We start from the raw sequence: 18,902 nt of genomic DNA, 5'->3' as shown, positions 1-18,902 counted from the left end.
GAATATGATAGATAGGGTGAAAAATGCCTCTGGGAGTGTGACTCCTCACTAGTACACGGAGACGAGAGGGAGATGCAGAAACAGAGGGACAGGGAAAGAGACTGGATAACCAAGAGAGGGTGAGAAAAAGAGGAGAGGGGACAAGGAGGGGGGAGATAAAGAGTGTGGGTAGAGTGAGAACAAATGTGTATGAAAGATAACAGGGGCAACAGAGAGTGAAGGGGAAATGGGGTCTGAAAATGTGTGTGAGTGTGTAGGCCCATGTCTCCCCGAGACTGAAGTAGGGAGGAAGGGAGAGAGGGCAAGAGACGGGGAGACTTTATTGGGGAAAGCCAGTTCTGGTGCCTGCGTAGTGGAATGGAATGCAGGGCACAGATTTGGCCAAATTTGGACACAAGACATGCTTTTCTCCTGATTACTCTGAAAGAAAAACACAGAGAATATATCACTAGGACCCCGTCTCTCATAGCATCCACTCTCTCTCTCTCTCTCTCTCTCTCTCTCTCTCTCTCTCTCCTTTTATTGTACATTCCCTCTTCTCTTCTTCCTCCACTTTTAACCCAGTCTGACTATATGGGAAGGGGCTGTTGTTTTTAAGGCTTTATTGATGTAAAACAGCACATTAGTGGCTGCCCAGGTCTGTTTTTAAGTAATACAATGTGTTAGAGAGTAAATAGAAGGTTGAACCAAAAACCAGGAACCGGACCCTGTACTATCAAACCCACTTCTCCTCACACATACTGAAGTTGATAATGACCTTATTCACTATGGCAGTTGTGGTGAGTCTACAGATGAAATCTCTGATAATGTAGCCCAAATAGGTGGTTGTTTTTACCCACAGATCGTGGAAAACTGCAGATAAGTCACCTTGGCAGTTGCCGGCAATGTTTAGAGTAAGGGCCAAAAAGCAACAACTTCAGTATTACTCGACCTTTGCCTTAAAACTCCATTGGAGGGGTAGGCCCATCTAGATGGAATATAACTGCGTGTGTGTAATTCGTCCAGCCAGATTGTGGGGAGGATATGACAGATGTGAGGTCGACAGTAGGAAATTTGCCTTGGCGCTGAGGGGACATGCTAATATATCTGCTGTCTCGCAGGCTTTTGGGTTCAAAGAAAACAGAGCTATTAGGGAAAAAGGGCTGAGGCTAGCGAGGTTCCTCTGGCTCTACACAGAGTCCTCTGCACAGTTGCCCTTCCTCTGTCTTTCTCAGCATCCCTCTGTCTTTCTCAGTCTCCCTATTTGCTCTCTTTCAGTCTCTCTCTGTCTGGCTCTTTCTCTCTGTTTTTCTCTTGGCTCTCTCTCTGTCTCGATCAGTCTATCTCTCGCTGTCTCTCTCTCTGTCTCCCTCTGTCTGTTTCGATCAGTCTATCTCTCGCTGTCTCTCTCTCTCTGTCTGCCTCGATCAGTCTATCTCTCGCTGTCTCTCTCTCTGTCTCCCTCTGTCTGTCTCGATCAGTCTATCTCTCGCTGTCTCTCTCTCTGTCTCCCTCTGTCTGTCTCGATCAGTCTATCTCTCGCTGTCTCTCTCTCTCTGTCTCCCTCTGTCTGCCTCGATCAGTCTATCTCTCGCTGTCTCTCTCTCTCTGTCTCCCTCTGTCTGTCTCGATCAGTCTCTCTCGATCAGTCTCTCTCTCTCTGTCTCCCTCTGTCTGTCTCGATCAGTCTATCTCTCGCTGTCTCTCTCTCTCTGTCTCCCTCTGTCTGTCTCGATCAGTCTGTAGTTGTAGTTCTGTAGTTGTGTTTCTAAAATTAAGAATCAGCAGTAGTCATGAATGGGATTCATTTAGTGAATCTCAAAGTGCTCAAACAGCAAGGGGAAACTCACCTCATCTGATCCATAAACCAGTGGTTTCCATTAGTTCCTACCCCTGACTGTGTCAGTGTGTGGTGGGTGTCATGTGTCTGCTGTGCATTGATGTGTGCGTTCTGTGTTCTGTGTCTCCTCTCTCTGCAGCCAGTGTATCAATCAGATCCTGGAGAGTGTCCACCACATGCACCAGCATGACATTGTGCACAGGGACCTCAAGGTGAGTAATCCATCACCATGGCAATGTGCAACACCTGTTTGGGGGGGGGGGGTGCGTCATCATGCCCCCAACCCCCAAAGCCCTCCCACTGGCAACCTTACAGGGTCATATGCATACACACATGCGTGTATACGTAAGCCAATGAAAACTCGCACAAAATTGCACACACGTGAGCAAAAAAAAATTTCTTTTCGGACGTCAGAGAGGGCTGGTGCTGATGAATTGTGGGTAGAGGCACTGAGCCAGACAGTGCATTTCAGGTGATTACCATCCCCCAGCCCGTCTCTCTGTCTCTCTCTCTTCTCCTCCTCCTCCCTCCCTCTGTATCTCTCTCTCTCTCCCTCTGTATCTCTCTCCCTCTGTATCTCTCTCTCTCTCCCTCTGTATCTCTCTCTCTTCTCCTCCTCCTCCTCCCTCTCTCCCTCTGTATCTCTCTCTCTTCTCCTCCTCCTCCCTCCCTCTCTCCCTCTGTATCTCTCTCTCTCTCTCTCTCTCCCTCTGTATCTCTCTTCTCCTCCTCCTCCCTCCCTCCCTCTCTCTGTCTCTCTCTCTTCTCCTCCTCTCTCTCTCCCTCTGTATCTCTCTCTCTCTCCCTCTGTATCTCTCTCTCTCTCCCTCTGTATCTCTCTCCCTCTGTATCTCTCTCTCTCTCCCTCTGTATCTCTCTCTCTCTCCCTCTGTATCTCTCTCCCTTTGTATCTCTCTCTCTCTCCCTCTGTATCTCTCTCCCTCTGTATCTCTCTCTCTCCCTCTGTATCTCTCTCTCTCTCCCTCTGTATCTCTCTCCCTCTGTATCTCTCTCTCTCTCCCTCTGTATCTCTCTCTCCCTCTGTATCTCTCTCTCTCTCTGTATCTCTCTCCCTCTGTATCTCTCTCCCTCTGTTTCTCTCTCTCTCTCCCTCTGTATCTCTCTCTCTCTCCCTCTGTATCTCTCTCTCCCTCTGTATCTCTCTCTCTCTCTGTATCTCTCTCCCTCTGTATCTCTCTCCCTCTGTATCTCTCTCCCTCTGTATCTCTCTCTCTCTCCCTCTGTATCTCTCTCTCTCTCTGTATCTCTCTCCCTCTGTATCTCTCTCCCTCTGTATCTCTCTCTCTCTCTGTATCTCTCTCTCCCTCTGTATCTCTCTCTCTCTGTATCTCTCTCCCTCTGTATCTCTCTCCCTCTGTATCTCTCTCCCTCTGTATCTCTCTCCCTCTGTATCTCTCTCCCTCTGTATCTCTCTCCCTCTGTATCTCTCTCCCTCTATCTCTCTCTCTCTCCCTCTGTATCTCTCTCTCTCTCCCTCTGTATCTCTCTCTCCCTCTGTATCTCTCTCTCTCTCTCTCTGTATCTCTCTCCCTCTGTATCTCTCTCCCTCTGTATCTCTCTCCCTCTGTATCTCTCTCCCTCTGTATCTCTCTCCCTCTCCCTCTGTATCTCTCTCTCCCTCTGTATCTCTCTCTCCCTCTGTATCTCTCTCTCTCTCTCTCTCTCTCTGTATCTCTCTCCCTCTGTATCTCTCTCCCTCTGTATCTCTCTCTCTCTCTCTCTGTATCTCTCTCCCTCTGTATCTCTCTCCCTCTGTATCTCTCTCCCTCTGTATCTCTCTCTCTCTCCCTCTGTATCTCTCTCTCTCTCTGTATCTCTCTCCCTCTGTATCTCTCTCCCTCTGTATCTCTCTCTCTCTCTCTCTGTATCTCTCTCTCCCTCTGTATCTCTCTCTCTCTGTATCTCTCTCCCTCTGTATCTCTCTCCCTCTGTATCTCTCTCCCTCTGTATCTCTCTCCCTCTGTATCTCTCTCCCTCTGTATCTCTCTCTCCCTCTGTATCTCTCTCCCTCTGTATCTCTCTCCCTCTGTATCTCTCTCTCTCTCCCTCTGTATTCTCTCTCCCTCTGTATCTCTCTTCTCTCTCTCTCTGTATCTCTCTCCCTCTGTATCTCTCTCCCTCTGTATCTCTCTCCCTCTGTAATCTCTCTCCCCTCTGTATCTCTCTTCCTCTCCCTCTGTATCTCTTCTCCCTCTGTAATCTCTCTCTCCCTCTGTATCTCTCTCTCTCTCTCTCTCTCTCTCTGTATCTCTCTCCCTCTGTATCTCTCTCCCTCTGTATCTCTCTCTCTCTCCTCTTCTCCTGTATCTCTCTCCCTCTGTATCTCTCTCCTCTGTATCTCTCTCCCTGTATCTCTCTCCTCTCGCGCCCTCTGTATCTCTTCCCTCTGTATCTGCTCTCTCTCTCCCTCTGTGATCTCTCTCTCCCTCTGTAATCTCTTCTCTCTCTCTGTATCTCTCTCCCTCTGTATCTCTCTCTCCCTCTGTATCTCTCTCCCTATGTATCTCTCTCTCTCCTCCCTCGGTATCTTCTCTCTCTCTGTATCTCTCTTCCCATCTGTATCTCTCTCCCTCTGTATCTCTCTCCCTATGTATCTCCTCTCCCTCTGTATCTCTCTCCCTCTGTATCTCTCTCTGCTCCCTCCTGTATCTCTCTCTCTCCCTCTGTATCTCTTCTCCCTCCTGTATCTCTCTCTCTCTCTCCTCTCTGTAATCTCCTCTCCCTCTGTATCTCTCTCCCTCTGTATCTCTCTACCCTCCTGTATCTCTCTCCCCTCTGTATCTCTCTTCCCTCTGTATCTCTCTCTCTCTCCCTCTGTATCTCTCTCCCTCTGTATCTCTCTCTCTCTCCCTCTGTATCTCTCTCTCTCTCTCTCTCTGTATCTCTCTCTCTCTCTCTGTTATCTCTCTCTCTCTCTCTGTATCTCTCTCTCTCTCCCTCTGTATCTCTCTCTCTCTCCCTCTGTATCTCTCTCTCTCTCCCTCTGTATCTCTCTCTCTCTCCCTCTGTATCTCTCTCCCTCTGTCTCTCTCTCTCTCCCTCTGTATCTCTCTCTCTCTCTCTCTGTATCTCTCTCTCTCTCTCTCTTCTGTATCTCTCTCTCTCTCTCTCTGTATCTCTCTCTCTCTCCCTCTGTATCTCTCTCTCTCTCCCTCTGTATCTCTCTCTCTCTCCCTCTGTATCTCTCTCTCTCTCCCTCTGTATCTCTCTCCCTCTGTATCTCTCTCTCTCCCTCTGTATCTCTGACGAAAGCAGACGAACACCATTTGGCTGCTATTTATAGCCAGGGTGACATCACAGCAAATAGACACAAAGCTGGCTAGCCTGGTGATACTTATCACCATACTCCAGTATTAACAATAGGACACACTTCAAAGAGTTATTTTGTTTTTGTTTAGGTGAAAAACAGACCCATGCTTGACATTAAGGCATGCGTACCTTTGTCAAGAGCAAGCCGTTTACGTGCTCTAGTCTACAAGATGAATGTTGAACATCACAGAGTGCCACTTGAATGTACAGCTCTTATAAACTGCATCTTGTATCAACACCATTATTCTGAGTACATTTGCCAGTAAAACCATCTGTCATTCAGCTGGGAGGTGTTCCATGAAACTCAAATGCATTGTAACTACTGTTGCCATCAGATTGAGAGCCCTCCAACGCAGAGACCAGCAGTAAGTGAAGGGGAAATAATGAAGTGTGTGTGTGTTTTTGGTTTTACTATTTTGTGGGATAGTAAAAAGGCTATTTTAGGCTCAGGGGTAAGTGTTAGGGTTGCAATTAGGGTTAGGGGTTAGGTTTAGTGTTAGTGTTAGGTTAAGGCTTAGGGGAAGTAGGATTTTGAATGGGAATCAATCGTTTGGTCCCCACAAGGAGAGTAAAACAATTGTGTGTATGATATTTGCTGTTACCATGGAGTGAGGCCTCGGCCCCTCCATGCTATGTTTTATGCTATGTCCTGTGGACATTTTAAAGAAAGAGAGGGGGCCAGTTGCACTAGAGACATAGATAAAGACGAAAGGCTCTATTTTCATCTGACGTTAAAGGCAGCATTAGTGTCAAACACACGTTTGCAATTTCATCATGTAAAAACTGGCACACTGGCATTTTCCAGCCCCACGCCAGGTTCGGCCATTTACCTGTTAGACATCAGCACGCTTGCGCTCAGATGGGAGGGGTTGGAAATAACATGATCCAAAGGGCTAATTTCAGGCTGTGCTGGTAGGGATATTTAAGACCAACCAAAAGCAGTTGGTTATGCATTTTGACAGCAGAAACACAGCCTATCCAGCCGTGACGCACACTGCCCATATGAGCATGGAACAGAAGAAAGTCTTTGTTTCCACAAATGCTGATGCTCAACTAGTCTAAAGAAGGCCAGTTTTATTGCTCCTTTAATCAGACCAACAGTTTTCATTGCAAAAGGGTTTCCTAATGATCAATTAGCCTTTTAAAATGATAAACTTGGATTAGCTAACACAACGTGCCATTGGGACACAGGAGTGATGGTTTCTGATAATGGGCCTCTGTATGCCTACGTAGATAATCCATAAAGAATCTGCCGTTTCCAGCTACAATAGTCATTTACAACATGAATAATGTCTACACTGTATTTCTGATCAATTTGATGTTATTTTAATGGACCAAAAATTTGCTTTTCTTTCAAAAACAAGGACATTTCTAAGTGACCCCAAACTTTTGAACGGTAGTGTACATGGAGGGAAAGAAGAGATGAACACCACCAAACACACCCCCAAACACACACACACACACACACACACACACACACACACACACACACACACACACACACACACACACACACACCACACACACACACACACACACACACACACACACACACACACACACACACACACACACACACACACACACACACAAAGAGACTATCACAATGGGCTGGCTGCCTGCATGGCATCTCCAGAGGCTGAATTTCTGAAGGTAAACAAGGGAAGAGAAAAGGGGAGGAGAGAGGTGCTGGTGGCAGCCGGGTTACCATGGAAACCTGTATGACGTCACACTGCTGCAGCGCCAGTGTAGAGACTAATTCATCCCGACGGTTGTCATCTCTCACGCTCTGTCTTTCTGTCTCTCCTCTGTCTGCCTACTCCCTCTTTCTCTCTCCTCTGCCCTTTACCTCTTTCTCTGTTCTCCAGGTCTCTATTGCACTCTGTCTCTCTCCCACTCTCTTTCTCTCTGTATCCCTCTCTCCTGAGAGAGAGAGACTTAGCAAAAGTGTCACGCGCCCGTCGCAGCATGAATCAAACTGAGCCAGGCCGAAGAAGGGCCCTCGGCACCGCATTGAAGCTCATACCCAATTACATTCACGCCCCTCTCTGACCCCCAGTGGTACACTCCATGTATGTCTACCCACTTCTGACACACATGTCTTTTAATGATTCATGCCTGTCTTCATTTTCACCTACAGTACATTTTTTTCATGGAATTTCTGAGCGAGATATGGGTCATGCTTTGTGGTCAGCGTACATGGACCTCACAGTTCCGTTGAATGACTCAACTCTGTCTGTGACTTTTATATTATAGCCTCTTGAAGGAGTTTGTTCTTCAATTAGTTTCGCCTCATTGATTGATTCTCTTTATCTGTCTCTGTGGTTTTGCTCTGGTCTGTAGCCAGAAAACCTGCTCCTGGCCAGTAAGCTGAAGGGAGCTGCAGTGAAGTTGGCTGACTTTGGGCTGGCCATCGACGTGCAGGGAGACGAGCAAGCATGGTTCGGTAAGATGGGTGATCAGTACACTGGGCTTTAATGGTAGTGTCACTGATCTTACTACTGCAGTCCTCTGGGCTAATGACAATTCTTTACCTCCTCCTTTCTCCTCCCACTCATCCCTCTCCTCTTTCTGCATTATCATTTGCTCATCTCTCTGCCTATCATTCCTCCATCTCTCTGCCTATCATTCCTCCATCTCTCTGCCTATTATTCCTCCATCTCTCTGCCTATCATCCCTCCATCTCTCTGCCTATCATCCCTCCATCTCTCTGCCTATCATTCCTCCATCTCTCTGCCTATCATCCCTCCATCTCTCTGCCTATCATCCCTCCATCTCTCTGCCTATCATTCCTCCATCTCTCTGCCTATCATTCCTCCATATCTCTGCCTATCATCCCTCCATCTCTCTGCCTATCATCCCTCCATCTCTCTGCCTATCATTCCTCCATCTCTCTGCCTATCATTCCTCCATCTCTCTGCCTATCATTCCTCCATCTCTCTGCCTATCATCCCTCCATCTCTCTGCCTATCATCCCTCCATCTCCCTGCCTATCATTCCTCCATCTCTCTGCCTATCATCCCTCCATCTCTCTGCCTATCATCCCTCCATCTCTCTGCCTATCATCCCTCCATCTCCCTGCCTATCATTCCTCCATCTCTCTGCCTATCATCCCTCCATATCTCTGCCTATCATCCCTCCATCTCTCTGCCTATCATCCCTCCATCTCTCTGCCTATCATTCCTCCATCTCTCTGCCTATCATTCCTCCATCTCTCTGCCTATCATTCCTCCATCTCTCTGCCTATCATCCCTCCATCTCTCTGCCTATCATCCCTCCATCTCCCTGCCTATCATTCCTCCATCTCTCTGCCTATCATCCCTCCATCTCTCTGCCTATCATCCCTCCATCTCTCTGCCTATCATCCCTCCATCTCTCTGCCTATCATCCCTCCATCTCTCTGCCTATCATCCCTCCATCTCTCACTGACTGGCATGATGTCACTTGGTATTTGCACATCAAAGTAGTGAGGCCAGAAGTTGTTCAGTATTGATAGTAGGGCTCCTCACCTTTAATCGGAGACCTATTTGATTTGCCCCCCCCCCCCCCCCCCCCCCCCCCCCCCCCCCCCCCCCCCTGTGTCTACCTTTCAAGTCAGAGCAGTTTGAACATGTCACTTCCTCCAGACCCCAGAGAGAAACCAGGGCCAGCAGGCCTTCGCTGAGTACCCACATACATTAATATATGTTTATTAGATCAGTGTAAAGGAATCAGCTCCAAATTGGCAGAATTGGTTTTATCTTGCCAAAGTGCCCACTCCAGGGACAGACTGGACATCTCTGAATGGAAGCCTGGCTGGTTCCTTGGTGTCAGATCAGAATGCTACTCATTAATACTGCCCTACCAAGAAAAAAGAGCAGTAACTGCACATTTGGTCAAAAATGGGTTATTTACATTTTTTTATACATTAAATACAGTTGAAGTCGGAAGTTTACATACACTTAGGTTGGAGTCATTAAAACTTGTTTTTCAACCACTCCACAAATTTCTTGTTAACAAACTATAGTTTTGGCAAGTCGGTTAAGACATCTACTTTGTGCATGACACAAGTCATTTTCCCAACAATTGTTTACAGACAGATTATTTCACTTATAATTCACTGTATCACAATTCCAGTGGGTCAGAAGTTTACATACACTAAGTTGACTGTGCCTTTAAACAGCTTAGAAAATTCCAGAAAATGATGTCATGGCTTTAGAAGCTTTCAACATAATTTGAGTCAATTGGAGGTGTACCTGTGGATGTATTTCAAGGCCTACCTTTAAACTCTATGCCTCTTTGCCTGACATCATGGGTAAATCAAAAGAAATCAGCCAAGAACTCAGAAAGAAATTGTAGACCTCCACAAGTCTGGTTCATCCTTGGGAGCAATTTCCAAATGCTTGAAGGTACCGTGTTCATCTGTACAAACAATAGTACGCAAGTATAAACACCATGGGACCACGCAGCCGTCATACAGCTCAGGAAGGAGACGCGTTCTGTCTCCTAGAGATGAACGTACTTTCGTACAAAAAGTGCAAATCAATCCTAGAACAACAGCAAAGGACTGTGTGAAGATGCTGGAGGACACAGGTACAAAAGTATCTATATCCACAGTAAAATGAGTCCTATATCAACATAACCTGAAAGGCTGCTCAGCAAGGATAAGGCGGCAGGGTAGCCTAGTGGTTAGAGCGTTGGACTAGTAACCGGAAGGTTGCGAGTTCAAACCCCCGAGCTGACAAGGTACAAATCTGTCGTTCTGCCCCTGAACAGGCAGTTAACCCACTGTTCCTAGGCCGTCATTGAAAATAAGAATTTGTTCTTAACTGACTTGGCTGGTTAAATAAAGGTAAAAATAAAACAATTAAAAAGAAGCCACTGCTCCAAAACCGCCATTAAAAAGACAGATTACAGTTTGCAACCGCACATGGGGACAAAGATCATACTTTTTGGAGAAATGTCCAGATGAAACAAAAATAGAACTGTTTGGCGATAATGACCATCATTATGTTTGGTGGAAAAAGAGGGAGGCTTGCAAGCCGAAGAACACCATCCCAACCGTGAAGCACGGGGGTGGCAGCATCATGTTGTGGGGGGGCTTTGCTGCAGGAGGGACTGGTGCACTATCACAAAATAGATGGCATCATAAGGAAATGTATGTGAATATATTGAATCAGGATCTCAAGACATCAGTCAGGAAGTTAAAGCTTGGTCGCAAATGGGTCTTCCAAGGACCCAAAGCAAGTTGTGGCAAAATGGCTTAAGGACAAGAAAGTCAAGGTATTGGAGTGGCCATCACAAAGCCCTGACCTCAATCCTATAGAACATTTTTGGGCAGAACTGAAAAAGCGTGTGCGAGCAAGGAGTCCTACAAACCTGACTCCGTTACACCAGCTCTGTCAGGAGGAATGGGCCAAAATTCACCCAACTTATTGTGGGAAGCTTGTGGAAGGTTACCTGAAATGTTTGACCCAAGTTAAACAATTTAAAAGGCAACGCTACCAAATACTAATTGGGTGTATGTAAACTTCTGACCCACTGGGAATGTGATGAAAAAAAAAAGCTGAAATAAATCCTTCTCTCTGCTATTATTCTGACATTTCACATTCTTAAAATAAATTGGTGATCCTAACTGACCTAAGACAAGGAATTTTTTACTAGGATTAAATGTCAGGAATGAGGAAAAACTGAGTTTAAATGTACTTGGCTAAGGTGTACATAAACCTCCGACTTCAACTGTACATGCTTTATCATGTGGACAAATATCCAAATATCCTGTTGTTTATGGAGAAAATGGGGGTTCATGTTAGCAGGATGAGCAAAAAGTTAAAGTGAAACCAAGGAAAAAGGCAGTGACTTCCATCACACACGTCAGTTATTGCCTTTTACCTTGGTTTCACTGAGCTTTGGGCTGCGGTGTCTACGGTAAACCTTGGTATTATTTATTGTTCTTTGCTGATACAAGTCTGATACAAGTTACCGCCTTCTTGCTTGTTACACCCACTGGAATACGTTTCCATGACGATTTGTTTTTAATACAATCTCGTGTTAGTATATTTATTGGTATGTGGCTGTCAGTGTCATATACAGTGCCTTGCGAAAGTATTCGGCCCCCTTGAACTTTGCGACCTTTTGCCACATTTCAGGCTTCAAACATAAAGATATAAAACTGTATTTTTTTGTGAAGAATCAACAACAAATTTCAGTCTCTCGATGTGCAAAACTGATAGAGACATACCCCAAGCGACTTACAGCTGTAATCGCAGCAAAAGGTGGCGCTACAAAGTATTAACAAATCAAAAACTGACAAATTGGGCGTGCAAAATTATTCAGCCCCTTTACTTTCAGTGCAGCAAACTCTCTCCAGAAGTTCAGTGAGGATCTCTGAATGATCCAATGTTTACCTAAATGACTAATGATGATAAATACAATCCACCTGTGTGTAATCAAGTCTCCGTATAAATGCACCTGCACTGTGATAGTCTCAGAGGTCCGTTAAAGCGCAGAGAGCATCATGAAGAACAAGGAACACACCAGGCAGGTCCGAGATACTGCTGTGAAGAAGTTTAAAGCCGGATTTGGATACAAAAAGATTTCCCAAGCTTTAAACATCCCAAGGAGCACTGTGCAAGCGATAATATTGAAATGGAAGGAGTATCAGACCACTGCAAATCTACCAAGACCTGGCCGTCCCTCTAAACTTTCAGCTCATACAAGGAGAAGACTAATCAGAGATGCAGCCAAGAGGCCCATGAACACTCTGGATGAACTGCAGAGATCTACAGCTGAGGTGGGAGACTCTGTCCATAGGACAACAATCAGTTGTATATTGCACAAATCTGGCCTTTATGGAAGAGTGGCAAGAAGAAAGCCATTTCTTAAAGATATCCATAAAAAGTGTTGTTTAAAGTTTGCCACAAGCCACCTGGGAGACACACCAAACATGTGGAAGAAGGTGCTCTGGTCAGATGAAACCAAATTTGAACTTTTTGGCAACAATGCAAAACGTTATGTTTGGCGTAAAAGCAACACAGCTCATCACCCTGAACACATCATTCCCACTGTCAAACATGGTGGTGGCAGCATCATGGTTTGGGCCTGCTTTTCTTCAGCAGGGACAGGGAAGATGGTTAAAATTGATGGGAAGATGGATGGAGCCAAATACAGGACCATTCTGGAAGAAAACCTGATGGAGTCTGCAAAAGACCTGAGACTGGGACGGAGATTTGTCTTCCAACAAGACAATGATCCAAAACATAAAGCAAAATCTACAATGGAATGGTTCAAAAATAAACATATCCAGGTGTTAGAATGGCCAAGTCAAAGTCCAGACCTGAATCCAATCGAGAATCTGTGGAAAGAACTGAAAACTGCTGTTCACAAATGCTCTCCATCCAACCTCACTGAGCTCGAGCTGTTTTGCAAGGAGGAATGGGAAAAAATGTCAGTCTCTCGATGTGCAAAACTGATAGAGACATACCCCAAGCGACTTACAGCTGTAATCGCAGCAAAAGGTGGCGCTACAAAGTATTAACTTAAGGGGGCTGAATAATTTTGCACGCCCAATTTTTCAGTTTTTATTTGTTAAAAAAGTTTGAAATATCCAATAAATGTCGTTCCACTTCGTGATTGTGTCCCACTTGTTGTTGATTCTTCATAATTTTGCACGCCCAATTTGTCAGTTTTTGATTTGTTAATACTTTGTAGCGCCACCTTTTGCTGCGATTACAGCTGTAAGTCGCTTGGGGTATGTCTCTATCAGTTTTGCACATCGAGAGACTGAAATTTGTTGTTGATTCTTCACAAAAAAATACAGTTTTATATCTTTATGTTTGAAGCCTGAAATGTGGCAAAAGGTCGCAAAGTTCAAGGGGGCCGAATACTTTCGCAAGGCACTGTATATGACACTGACAGCCACATACCAATAAATATACTAACACGAGATTGTATTAAAAACAAATCGTCATGGAAACGTATTCCAGTGGGTGTAACAAGCAAGAAGGCGGTAACTGCAGTCTAGGGTCAAAGGTCATGTCAGAGGTCAAGATCATTATGAATAAAAAAAGTACCTCATAGTAAGATAACCACATCTCCAAAGCTCTACCTACAATTAATTTGGCTGGACAATAAAAAAAAACTCTCAGTTTCACTGTAGGGCAGAGTAGAGCTCTCCTGAATGGGGATGATAGAACGCTGTGTTGGTACACTTCTCTTGCAATGTCTTTACATTAGATCATAGACTTTGTTGTTTAATTCCTTTTGACATGTTATTTGCTGCTGTAGGTTTTGCAGGCACTCCAGGCTACCTCTCTCCAGAGGTCTTGAGGAAGGACCCCTACGGCAAGCCGGTGGATATCTGGGCCTGTGGTGAGTGACTCCCTCCTTCAATGTGTGCGTGCGCGTGTGTGTGTGTGTACTAACCCCCCCCTCCCCGTGTGTGTTCTGTGTTCAGGTGTGGTCCTGTACATTCTCCTGGTGGGCTACCCTCCCTTCTGGGATGAAGATCAGCACAAGCTCTATCAGCAGATCAAGGCTGGGGCTTACGATGTGAGTAGTGACCATCTGCCCCCCTCCCACCCCTCTCTGTTTACCATTCACCTCTATGGGATTAGAACATATTTGTGTGTGCATGATTATATTATGTTGAATTCACTGAGAGACCAGTGTGTATGTGTGCATGCACGTATGTTGCATGCACGTGTTCGCTTGCGCTCGTGGGTGTGTACGTTTGGATGAGGCCTTGGGAAAGAGAGAAGAAGGATGGAGGAATGGAGGGAGGGAGAGCTGTAGGGAAGCAGCGGAGTGGTGTTGGGATGCAGCGGAGTGGTGTTGGGATGCAGCGGAGTGGTGTTGGGATGCAGCGGAGTGGTGTTGGGATGCAGCGGAGTGGTGTTGGGATGCAGCGGAGTGGTGTTGGGATGCAGCGGAGTGGTGTTGGGATGCAGCGGAGTGGTGTTGGGATGCAGCGGAGTGGTGTTGGGATGCAGCGGAGTGGTGTTGGGATGCAGCGGAGTGGTGTTGGGATGCAGCGGAGTGGTGTTGGGATGCAGCGGAGTGGTGTTGGGTTGGGCTTGAAGGAGCTTTTAGCAGCACTCAGGCCGTTAACACTAAACTGATGGGAGGAGAGGGGAAAGAGCTCAAAAGAGAGTGTGTGCCTGTCTGAGTGCATACATACCCTTCAGATCCCCGTAACGACCCAAACGGTCCCGGTCCAGATTTTGCTCTCGTTAATTTTTAATTGGCTGCGATAGAGCTGTGTTTTCTGCCCATTGAGGCTGTCAGAGCGACCCTCTGCAGTTACTAACCCAGGGGGAGGGGCCTAGGAGACTCTACTGCACTGTGGCAGCCCCAGGATACAACTCAAAAGGAATACAAGCTAACAGGGAGGCTCTGATGTGTATACATGCAGCAGTGTTTTGTATTCTTTCTGTATACCTTTGGTTTAGGGCCTGGGAGAGCTGGTTCTACTAAATCAAATCACATTTTATCCGTCACATACACATATTTAGCAGATGTATTTTGGGTGTAGTGCAATGCTTGTGTTCCTATATCCAACTGTGCAGTAGCATCTAACAAGTAGCTGTTAACCAGCTAGTTACTAACTACCTCCTAATTCAGGTTCAGATGTGTTACAGCTGGGTTGGAGCAAAATCCTGCACAGCTAGTAGCTCTCCAGGAGGATGGTTGGCCACCTCTGGTCAGCACTTTATTCAACTCATACAGTCTACTCATGTCTTGACCATTGTCTTATCAGATCTGATTGGGTGAGGTGTAATGCAACTGAATAAACATGGATTGTTTTTGGCTTCAGTAATTGATTTGATGCAATCTTTTCCGATGCGGCAATGTCCAAGTACGCCCGACTTTCAATTTATTCATATTTGTATCTAGTTTAATTTGCTGTCTGAAAGCACCATTCAGTTCAATTATATTTCCTCATAAGTCCTCGTAATTAGATAGCAGGCTTCGTTGTTTGGCATCTCTGCAATGTGGGCAGATTTTTTTTTCGCCCTGAGAGAATGTGTGTACTCTCTGTGTGTGTGTTTGTGTGTCTGTGTGTGATTGCAGTGTGTATGTGTGTACGTGTGCACACACGGGTGCGCGTGTGTACCCATTTCTGGTGTGCATGTTTGTTTGTAATGTGTGTGTGTGTATGTATTTTTATAATGTGTCTGCGTGTGACGGAGAGCTGCAGTCTGGAAACAATGTGATTATGAGGACCAGCCAGGGCATTAGTTTGGGCGGCCAAATGAAGTGGAAAGGCCCACCATGACCAGTACTACCTCCTCCTCCTCCTCAATATCTCTACCATAGTACTCACTAATTCAATGAGTTTCAATCACAAAGAGCCTCGTGCTGTGGACCCCTTGACTTTTTCCACATTTCGTTACATTACAGCCTTATTCTAAAATTGATTCAGTAGTTTTTCCCCCCTCATCAATCTACACACAATACTCCATAATGACAAAGCAAAAACAGGTTTTTAGAAATGTTTGCTAACGAAAACTGAAATATCATATTTACATAAGAATTCAGACCCTTTACTCAATACTTTGTTGAAGCACCTTTGGCAGTGATTACAGCCTTGAGTCTTCTTGGGAATGTCACTAGAAGCTTGGCACACCTGTATTTGGCGAGTTTCTCCCATTCTTCTCTGCAGATCCTCTCAAGCTCTGTCAGGTTGGATGGGGAGCGTCGCTGCACAGCTATTTTCAGGTGTCTCCAGAGATGTTCGATTGGGTTCAAGTCCGGGCTCTGGCTGGGCCACTCAAGGACATTCAGAGACTTGTCCCGAAGCCACTCCTGCATTGTCTTGGCTGTGTGCTTAGGGTGGTTGTCATGTTGGAATGAACCTTCGCCCCAGTCTGAGGTCCTGAGTGCTCTAGAACATGGTTTTCATCAAGGATCTTTCAGTACTCTGCTCTGTTTATCTTTGCCTCGATCCTGACTTGTCTCCCAGTCCCTGCTGCTGAAAAACATCCCCACAGCATGATGCTACGACCACCATGCTTCACCATAGGGATGGTGCTGGTTTCCTCCAGACGTGATGCTTGGCATTCAGGCCAAAGAGATCAATCCTGGTTTCATCAGACCATCAGAGAATCTTGTTTCTCATGATCTGAGAGTCCTTTAGGTGCCTTTTGGTAAACTCCAAGTGGGCTGTCATGTGCCTTTTACTGAGGAATGGTTTCCGTCTGGCCACTCTACCATAAAGGCCTGATGGTGGAGTGCAGCAGAGATGGTTGTCCTTCTGGAAGGTTCTCCCATTTCCACAGCGGAACTCTAGAGCTCTGTCAGAGTGACCATGGGGTTCTTGGTCACCTCCCTGACCAAGGCCTTTTACATATATAAAAAAAACAACTTTATTCAACTAGGCAAGTGAGTTAAGACCAAATTCTTATTTTACAATGACGGCCTACCCCGGGCCAAACCCTCCCCTAACCCGGACGACACTGGGCCAATTGTGCGCCACACTTCTCTCCGGATTGCTCAGTTTGGCCGGGCGGCCAGCTCTAGGAAGAGTCTTGGTGGTTTCAATCTTCTTCCATTTAAGATTCATGGAGGCCACTATGTTCTTGGGGACCTTCAATGCTGCAGATATTTTTTGGTACTCTTTCCCAGATCTGTGCATTGACACAATCCTGTCTCGGAGCTCTACGGACAATTCCTTTGCCTCGTAGCTCTACGGACAATTCCTTTGCCTCATGGCTTGGTTTTTGCTCGGACATGCACTGTCAACTGTGGGGCATTATATAGACAGGTGTGTGTCTTAGCAAATCATGTCCAATCAATTGAATTTACCACAGGTGGACTCCAATCAAGTTGTAGAAACATCTCAAGAATGATCAATGGAAACAGGATGCACCTGAGCTCAATTTTGGCTCATAGCAAAGGGCCTGAATACTTATGTAAATAAGGTATTTCAGTTTTTTATTTTTAATACATTTGCAAACATTCTAAAAACGTTTTCTCTTTTTGTCATTATAGGGTATTGTGTAGATTGATGAGGATTTCTATTTATTTCATACATTTTAGAATAAGGCTGTAATGTAACAGAATATGGAAAAAGTCAAGGGGTCTGAATACTTTCCGAAGGCACTGTAATGTGGATGCTATGATGATTACAGGTAGTCCTGAATGAATCGTGAATAATGATGAGAAAGTTACAAATGCTCAAATATCATACCCCCAAGACATGCTAACCTCTCACCATTACAATAACAGGGGAGGTTAGCATTTTATATCATACCCCCAAGACATGCTAACCTCTCACCATTACTATAACAGGGGAAGTTAGCATTTTATATCATACCCCCCCCAGACATGCTAACCTCTCACCATTACTATAACAGGGGAGGTTAGCATTTTATATCATACCCCCAAGACATGCTAACCTCTCACCATTACTATAACAGGGGAAGTTAGCATTTTATATCATACCCCCAAGACATGCTAACCTCTCACCATTACTATAACAGGGGAAGTTAGCATTTTATATCATACCCCCCCCAGACATGCTAACCTCTCACCATTACTATAACAGGGGAAGTTAGCATTTTATATCATACCCCCAAGACATGCTAACCTCTCACCATTACTATAACAGGGGAGGTTAGCATTTTAAATCATACCCCCAAGACATGCTAACCTCTCACCATTACTATAACAGGGGAAGTTAGCATTTTATATCATACCCCCAAGACATGCTAACCTCTCACCATTACTATAACAGGGGAAGTTAGCATTTTATATCATACCCCCAAGACATGCTAACCTCTCACCATTACTATAACAGGGGAGGTTAGCATGTTTTTGGAGTATGATATTTATGCTTCTGTAACTTTCTTACTCATCATTATTCACGATTCATTCAGGATTATCTGTAATCATGGTAGCAACCACATACTTCACTTTGGACTACATTAATACACATATAAGATCATTTGTCCTAATACTTTTGGTCTCCTAAAATGGGGTGACTGTACAGAAAGTGCTATAATTTATAGACGGTTTACCCGATATGGATGAAAATACCCTCTGCACTTTAACCTCATTGTCATTGCATCCTTTCAAATCCAAAAGTGCTGGAGTACAGAGCCAAAACAACAAAGCATGTCACTGTCCCAATACTTTTGGAACTCACTGTATGTTTATCTGTGTATTTGTCGTTGTACCGTATTTACTTAATGTGCATCTAATGATTTATCCTCCTCTTTCTCTCTCTCTCTCTCTCTCTCTCTTTCTCTCTCTCTCTCTCTATCCCCCCCTCCCCTCGCTCCCTCCCTCCCAGTTCCCCTCCCCAGAGTGGGACACGGTGACCCCCGAAGCCAAGAACCTGATCAACCAGATGTTGACCATCAACCCTGCCAAGAGGATCACTGCTGACCAGGCTCTCAAGCACCCATGGATCTGCGTAAGTCACCCCATCACCAGGCTATCACTCACACGCTATTACATTTATGGTAACGTTGGCCCCACTTTACCTCCATAACTGGTGCTGTGATGGCGTAATCATTGATTTGTTGTTACTTCTCTGCTTTCCACCTCTTCTCTGCTCCTCTTCCCCCTGACCAGCAACGTTCCACAGTGGCTTCCATGATGCACCGCCAAGAGACTGTGGAGTGCCTGCGCAAGTTCAACGCCAGGAGAAAACTCAAGGTGAGTGTGTACAGACACGGACACTCACTTGGGTGCACACACACATATATCCAATCGGTTGTGTTTGAGAGATTGTATATTATCCCCTGTTCTACCTCTGTATCCTGTCTTC

The 18,902-nt window shown here is 45.5% G+C and overlaps 1 protein-coding gene across 29 annotated transcripts in view; it reads left to right on the top strand.

Moving 5' to 3' along the window:
* LOC109889919 (calcium/calmodulin-dependent protein kinase type II subunit gamma) overlaps positions 1-18,902 on the top strand; it is a 111,685-nt gene that overhangs the window by 60,048 nt on the left and 32,735 nt on the right. For all 29 annotated transcript variants that reach the window (XM_031823501.1, XM_031823523.1, XM_031823504.1 and 26 more), the window contains exons 6-11: positions 1,959-2,031; positions 7,493-7,595; positions 13,415-13,498; positions 13,584-13,678; positions 18,423-18,545; positions 18,707-18,790. In XM_031823501.1, coding sequence (XP_031679361.1) covers positions 1,959-2,031; positions 7,493-7,595; positions 13,415-13,498; positions 13,584-13,678; positions 18,423-18,545; positions 18,707-18,790 — 562 coding nt within the window. The remainder of the gene's footprint in view (positions 1-1,958; positions 2,032-7,492; positions 7,596-13,414; positions 13,499-13,583; positions 13,679-18,422; positions 18,546-18,706; positions 18,791-18,902) is intronic.

Source organism: Oncorhynchus kisutch, linkage group LG4 (assembly GCF_002021735.2).
Source record: "Oncorhynchus kisutch isolate 150728-3 linkage group LG4, Okis_V2, whole genome shotgun sequence".
In the NCBI taxonomy this organism is placed as follows: domain Eukaryota; kingdom Metazoa; phylum Chordata; class Actinopteri; order Salmoniformes; family Salmonidae; genus Oncorhynchus; species Oncorhynchus kisutch.
The sequence above is the reverse complement of the archived record's forward strand: the minus strand, read 5'-3'. Positions and strand labels throughout refer to the sequence as shown.